This window comes from Cebidichthys violaceus, unplaced genomic scaffold (assembly GCF_023349555.1).
Source record: "Cebidichthys violaceus isolate CVI_PGR_0920_01 unplaced genomic scaffold, fCebVio1.0.p SCAF_14, whole genome shotgun sequence".
Taxonomy (NCBI): domain Eukaryota; kingdom Metazoa; phylum Chordata; class Actinopteri; order Perciformes; family Stichaeidae; genus Cebidichthys; species Cebidichthys violaceus.
In genome coordinates, this window is record NW_027176307.1 from 16,374,524 (window position 1) to 16,382,023 (window position 7,500).

The 7,500-nt window shown below is 41.4% G+C and overlaps 1 protein-coding gene across 1 annotated transcript in view; it reads right to left on the reverse strand.

Moving 5' to 3' along the window:
- The window catches only part of ckbb (creatine kinase, brain b), an 11,403-nt gene that overhangs the window by 3,519 nt on the left and 384 nt on the right, over positions 1-7,500 (reverse strand). The window contains exons 2-4 of the mRNA XM_068709192.1: positions 5,877-6,089; positions 4,576-4,730; positions 4-136 (exon numbers count right to left, since the gene is read on the reverse strand). Of these exons, the coding sequence (XP_068565293.1) occupies positions 4-136; positions 4,576-4,730; positions 5,877-6,069 (481 nt within the window). The 5' untranslated portion in view covers positions 6,070-6,089. The remainder of the gene's footprint in view (positions 1-3; positions 137-4,575; positions 4,731-5,876; positions 6,090-7,500) is intronic.

Sequence of the window (7,500 nt, forward strand, 5' to 3'; positions counted from 1 at the left end):
TACTTTCCAGGGAGAGGTTTTCAATGGCTCGGCGTTCTCCGCGGCTGCAGTGAGGCGGCAGACAGAAGCCTCGGATACTCCGACCGGTCCGGACCCGGGAGCTCAGAACGTAGTCTGGATCCAGATCGTCTCCTCCCTGAAGCACAGTAGACCATCGGTAGAGACCAGAAGAGACCAGAAGAGACCAGTAGAGATCAGTAGAGACCAGAAGAGACCAGTAGAGACCGGTAGATACCAACGACTAAACAGAACTAACTCTACGTCCAAGTTTTCAGTGTTCGGATCATACTGTTGTTGTTTACCTGCAGGTCTTCAGGGTTCAGGTCATATTGTTGTTGTTTACCTGCAGGTCTTCAGGGTTCAGGTCATACTGTTGTTGTTTACCTGCAGGTCTTCAGGGTTCAGGTCATATTGTTGTTGTTTACCTGCAGGTCTTCATGGTTCAGGTCATATTGTTGTTGTTTACCTGCAGGTCTTCAGGGTTCAGGTCAAATTGTTGTTGTTTACCTACAGGTTTTCAGAGTTCAGGTCATATTGTTGTTGTTTACCTGCAGGTCTTCAGGGTTCAGGTCGTATTGTTGTTGTTTACCTGCAGGTCTTCAGGGTTCAGGTCATATTGTTGTTGTTTACCTACAGGTTTTCAGAGTTCAGGTCATATTGTTGTTGTTTACCTGCAGGTCTTCAGGGTTCAGGTCGTATTGTTGTTGTTTACCTGCAGGTCTTCAGGGTTCAGGTCGTATTGTTGTTGTTTACCTGCAGGTCTTCAGGGTTCAGGTCATATTGTTGTTGTTTACCTGCAGGCCTTCAGGGTTCAGATCATACTGTTGTTGTTTACCTGCAGGCCTTCAGGGTTCAGGTCATATTGTTGTTGTTTACCTGCAGGTTTTCAGGGTTCAGGTCGTATTGTTGTTGTTTACCTGCAGGTCTTCAGGGTTCAGGTCATACTGTTGTTGTTTACCTGCGAGGTCTTCAGGGTTCAGGTCATATTGCTGTTGTTTACCTGCAGGTCTTCAGGGTTCAGGTCATACTGTTGTTGTTTACCTGCAGGTCTTCAGGGTTCAGGTCATATTGTTGGTGTTTACCTACAGGTTTTCAGGGTTCAGGTCAAATTGTTGTTGTTTACCTGCAGGTCTTCAGGGTTCAGGTCATACTGTTGTTGTTTACCTGCAGGTCTTCAGGGTTCAGGTCATACTGTTGTTGTTTACCTGCAGGTTTTCAGGGTTCAGGTCATATTGTTGTTGTTTACCTGCAGGTCTTCAGGGTTCAGGTCATATTGTTGTTGTTTACCTGCAGGTCTTCAGGGTTCAGGTCGTATTGTTGTTGTTTACCTGCAGCTCTTCAGGCCCCAGGTCATATTGTTGTTGTTTACCTGCAGGTCTTCAGGGTTCAGGTCATATTGTTGTTGTTTACCTGCAGGTCTTCAGGGTTCAGGTCGTATTGTTGTTGTTTACCTGCAGGCCTTCAGGGTTCAGGTCATATTGTTGTTGTTTACCTGCAGGTTTTCAGGGTTCAGGTCGTATTGTTGTTGTTTACCTGCAGGTCTTCAGGGTTCAGGTCATATTGTTGTTGTTTACCTGCGAGGTCTTCAGGGTTCAGGTCATATTGCTGTTGTTTACCTGCAGGTCTTCAGGGTTCAGGTCATACTGTTGTTGTTTACCTGCAGGTCTTCAGGGTTCAGGTCATATTGTTGGTGTTTACCTACAGGTTTTCAGGGTTCAGGTCAAATTGTTGTTGTTTACCTGCAGGTCTTCAGGGTTCAGGTCATACTGTTGTTGTTTACCTGCAGGTCTTCAGGGTTCAGGTCATACTGTTGTTGTTTACCTGCAGGTTTTCAGGGTTCAGGTCATATTGTTGTTGTTTACCTGCAGGTCTTCAGGGTTCAGGTCATATTGTTGTTGTTTACCTGCAGGTCTTCAGGGTTCAGGTCGTATTGTTGTTGTTTACCTGCAGCTCTTCAGGCCCCAGGTCATATTGTTGTTGTTTACCTGCAGGTCTTCAGGGTTCAGGTTGTATTGTTGTTGTTTACCTGCAGGTCTTCAGGGTTCAGGTCATATTGTTGTTGTTTACCTGCAGGCCTTCAGGGTTCAGGTCGTATTGTTGTTGTTTACCTGTAGGTTTTCAGGGTTCAGGTCATATTGTTGTTGTTTACCTGCAGGCCTTCAGGGTTCAGGTCGTATTGCTGTTGTTTACCTGCAGGTTTTCAGGGTTCTGGGGCCTGTTGTTCGAAACCTAGATAAGGGATTAAGCCGGGAGTCGGTTGTTCGAAAGCTGGATAACTTTAAGCTGGTCAAGTTACCATGGTGATTTATTCTCTGCAGCCAGCCTGCTCCAGACCAGGCTAAATGCCAAGCTTAGTTGATTCTGTTGTGTTATCTTTGGAGTCAGAAATTAATGTGTTTTATACAGTCGGTCCATGTTCTGATGAAGGCTACGCATTGGCCTTGTTTTTAAACAAACAACACGTAGGTTAAATTGTTATTTAAAAAAAAGAAATAAAACAAAACATGATCAAATTAAAAAAAGAAATAAAGTTAACCTATTACGATAGTTCTTTTTCATAATTGGGGCCTATTCGTGTGTTCGTCATTGTAAATACACACCCTTCATATTGTTTGCCAGCTCAAATCTGATGTTATTGCAGTCATTACAGTCACTAGAAATGGCTGCACTTGCAAAGGTGCTTATTAATTAGTGCAATTAATTACACGACTCATTTAATCAGTCCGTCTCCAGACTTCCAGACGGCAGCGGTGCTTCATTTTATGAGAGGTGTGTCACCTTACGTCAGCATTCAGATCCGCCGTTCATCGGAGGAAAGTGTCCACACCTGTTGTCTCATCAGTGAATCTGTGATCCATCTCTGTGGTCTACTGAAGAAAGCCGTGGCCGCGCACTTACTCAAATTAGTTAGACCTGGCTTGACAAAGCCGCCCCTCCTCAGCCTGGCTCGGCGTTCGAACAACCAATTAAGCCAGGATGAATTTATGAGACTTTGTCCGACCTGGCTTTCCCACTTATCCTGGATGTCTTTATTCTACTTTCGAACAACAGGCCCCAGGTCATATTGTTGTTGTTTACCTGCAGGTTTTCAGGGTTCAGGGCCCCGTTCCTCGTACTTGGCTAACTGAGTTAGCCGGATAATTTTCAGGATAAGATTACATAAGTCAGGGTTTTCGGTTCCACGAAGCAAGTTTGGCAAAATCACCATAGCAACACATCCATAAAATTGGATGCACTGGTTAACTTAAGTTAGCTGGATAAGCTTACCACTCCCCCAGAAAAAAATGTCAGCTCCCTTCCTCAGAGATCCATTGGTGAAGGAGCGATATTAGTTAGATTAGCGTTTTATAGGGAGAGAGTTCTTCGAGATCTCAAAGATCCGTTATCACGTCACAATGACTTCCTATACGAGGACCATCAGTTCTGTATTCACTAGACCTTCTCGAGCCGTACGTTGAGAACACCACACAGCCGAGCGTCGACCGTCTCAGACTGGATGCAGAGACTCGCTCTTTTTTGAGAGTTGTACATTTTTGTACGTCGTCGGCGCCGCGTGCCGTGATGTTGGTAAAGTTTATTTGGAGCTTAAGAAACTTATGGATGAGTTCGTTACGTCACCGTGGGACATATTGTATTGACTCACCATTCTGAGTCATGTTGTTGTGCTCAGTGTTTACTTGCTCCCATGTCCTCTTGATGGCTGGGTTGAAAGCACTCATGATGATATGTCAGTGTTATGAGTACACTATAGCATGTCATGACTGTAGAACAGGATTAAGATGGACTCATGATAAGAATACAGAGAATCACACAATTTATCTTCACTGCTCCAATTGATTGAATTTCTGATTATGAATAATAAAACATACTGATCCGCCCATACACAGATTCACACACACATTCAAACTTCTACTTCTATATGGTAGTATACACATACATGTATATACACATAGTACATGATACATAAGCGCATACAGTACATATATCCTCATAAGTATCTATTCATTTGTATCTATTAGATTCTCTTTGGGCTTGTTTTTATCTACTTATTCTGAAAGAGTTGAGATCATTGTTACTCATTCCATTAATACTGCCAGCCGACACATTTAAAGAGACGTAATCTGATTGATTGGGGTGATGAGGCACTTAAATTATACATGTTCCCAACACTTACGTATTTAGCTCGTCTGATATTTCGCCGTGCTTCTTGTCTAGCCCTCTCAGTGGTGGCGGTGTTAGATGTTGCCATGATTATGGTCTTGAACTCCTCATATGAGTTCATGATCATCTCCTGCTCTCTGTCTTTGACTTTATTTGCCATCATACTGTTAGAAAATCAGGGTTTCGGTGATCGACACTTCCCCCTTCTGAAGTAGAACGGGCATGTGCAATTATCCTGATAACTGACGGCTGGTTCGAATTAACGAGACCGTTTGAGCGTGGATCAGCCTTTGAGAAACCACCATAGCCTGACTTCAATCATCTGGTTAATTTAAGCTGGCTAATAGGACATTTGATCGACTTAGTTGAACCACGTACGAGGAACTGGGCCCAGGTCATATTGTTGTTGTTTACCTGCAGGTTGTCATGGTTCATGTCGGTCTTGTGTTTGTCTGATGGTTTGTATCCTCCGTGGCGGTCTTCGATCACCGGGTCCAACAGCTCTTTGAAGACCTCGTATGTCTCCTCGTCTCCAGCGACGCAGCCCACCGTCATGATGAACGGGTGACCTGCAGGGACACAAAATGGCCAATCAATCATTTCCTGTTCAGCACCAACTTTCTGACTCGGGTCTCGGGTTGTTTCTGTGTTTGCTTTCTCCATTCAGTGATTTGATCTATTTCTAGCATGTTGCTAAATAAATTAAATTGGATTTGATGCGGAGAATCAGGAGATCAGATAGGAAGTACTCACAACGTCCCTGTGGAGGAATTAACGAGCAGAAATTAACCTGAGGCAACGAGTCAATCCAATTAAGAAGTTATCAAGCAGCAGCTGAAGGAACACGATCTCTCTGTGTGAAGGAGACCTGGCTGTGAGGGCTTACCTGGTGTAGATACGAGGCTACCTGGTGTAGATAAGAAGTTACCTGGTGTAGATAAGATGTTACCTGGTGTAGATAAGATGTTACCTGGTGTAGATAAGAGGTTACCTGGTGTAGATAAGAGGTTATCTGGTGTAGATAAGAGGTTATCTGGTGTAGATATGAGGTTATCTGGAGTAGATAAGAGGTTATCTGGTGTAGATAAGATGTTACCTGTGTAGATAATAGGTTATCTGGTGTAGATAAGATGTTACTTGGTGTAGATAAGAGGTTACCTGTGTAGATAAGATGTTACCTGGTGTAGATAAGATGTTACCTGTGTAGATAAGATGTTACCTGGTGTAGATAAGATGTTACCTGTGTAGATAAGATGTTACCTGGTGTAGATAAGATGTTACTTGGTGTAGATAAGAGGTTACCTGTGTAGATAAGATGTTACCTGGTGTAGATAAGATGTTACCTGGTGTAGATAAGATGTTACCTGTGTAGATAAGATGTTACCTGTGTAGATAAGATGTTACCTGGTGTAGATAAGATGTTACCTGTGTAGATAAGATGTTACCTGGTGTAGATAAGATGTTACCTGTGTAGATAAGATGTTACCTGGTGTAGATAAGATGTTACCTGTGTAGATAAGATGTTACCTGTGTAGATAGGATGTTACCTGGTGTAGATAAGATGTTACCTGTGTAGATAAGATGTTACCTGGTGTAGATAAGATGTTACCTGTGTAGATAAGATGTTACCTGGTGTAGATAAGGGGTTACCTGGTCTATGTTTGATGGAACCTGGTCCAGGATGCTACCTGGTTTAGAGAGGTGTAACTTGGTACCTGGGTTGTCCACGCCGGTCTGGATGAGGTCGTCCAGGGTGAATCCGCTGGGCGTTTCCTTGTCCCTCAGGTTGTCGTACATTTCAGGTGTGAGCACCTTGGCCATGTGGTTGTTGTGCTGGCTGAGGTCGGGGTACTCCTGCTCCGACGAGTAGTTCATCTTCAGTTTGTTGTGGGTGTTTCCGAAAGGCATGATGACGTCCGGCTGCTGACCTGTGAACAGTTTAAAGGAATGAGGTTCTGAAGTCAGTTTATTAGCAAAATAACTCAGTTCAACAGTTTATTAACAGTTTATTAACGTTTATTAATGTTTATTAACGTTTAACTGTAGGTTTATTAAGTTTATTAACGTTTAACTGTAAGTTTATTAACAGTTTATTAACAGTTTATTAACAGTTTAACTGTAAGTTTATTAACGTTTAACTGTATGTTTATTAACAGTTTATTAACAGTTTAACTGTAAGTTTATTAACAGTTTAACTATAAGTTTATTAACAATTTATTAACAGTTTAACGTAAGTTTATTAACAGCTTATTAACATTTAACTGTAAGTTTATTAACAGTTTATTAACAGTTTAACTAAGTTTATTAACAATTTATTAACAGTTTAATTGTCGTTTTACATCCATCATCAGATTTTTGATGCACTCAGAATAAATACTTAATTTCTTTTATGGAAAAGAGTTTTGACCATTAAAATAAATTTGTTCCCCATAATGTTGATTTAATTAAAAACTGTAACAGCTGTGTTTTCTTAACATTCAATGTCCCCTGATATATATTATGTTTTATATTTAAGCTAAATACTTTATTGCTAATTATACTGAATATGTAAACATTTAGACAGTATTATCATTCATAATATTATTATGAATATTAATAACATTATTAATAATAATATTTTATTCATTAGATTATTATTATGAATATTAATAATATTATGAACATTATTATTAATATAAATAATATTATTCATAATAATATTATTATTCATAATAATAATATCATTATTATATAGTATATAAGTATAGTATATACAATTTATATAGTTAATGTGTGTGTGTGTGTGTGTGTGTGTGTGTTAATGTGTGTGTCTGTGTGTGTGTGCGTGTGTGTGTGTGTTTTAATGTGTGTGTATTTAACCTTCATCTTAATGTGTCCCTGAACTGATCCAGGGTCTAGTTTGTGGTCCAGGATCTAGTTTGTGGTCCAGGGTCTAGTTTGTGGTCCAGGGTCTAGTTTGTGGTCCAGGATCTAGTTTGTGGTCCAGGATCTAGCTTGTGGTTTAGACCAGCTGCTGCATCAGAACCTCTGCAGGTATCTGACCCGGTTCGGCCCGTACTGGATCGGAACCCCCTGGAGGGGATCAGTGACGCAGCACGAGACCGGGGTTAACCCTTCAGAACCTGGTCACCTTCAACCGGGTCCCAGATCAGCGGGTTCATAATCCGTCATCATCCCGTTAAAGTACATGGAAATACAACCGAGCTGAGCATGCGCAGTTCGTTAAAGAGGACAAACTGTTTGATGGAGAAAAGAAAAAGATGATTCAATGACGTCAGAGTGTATTTAAAGAGGCTTTAGTTCGAAGCTGCGCAGATGAGTTGATGAGCGTTAAAATCA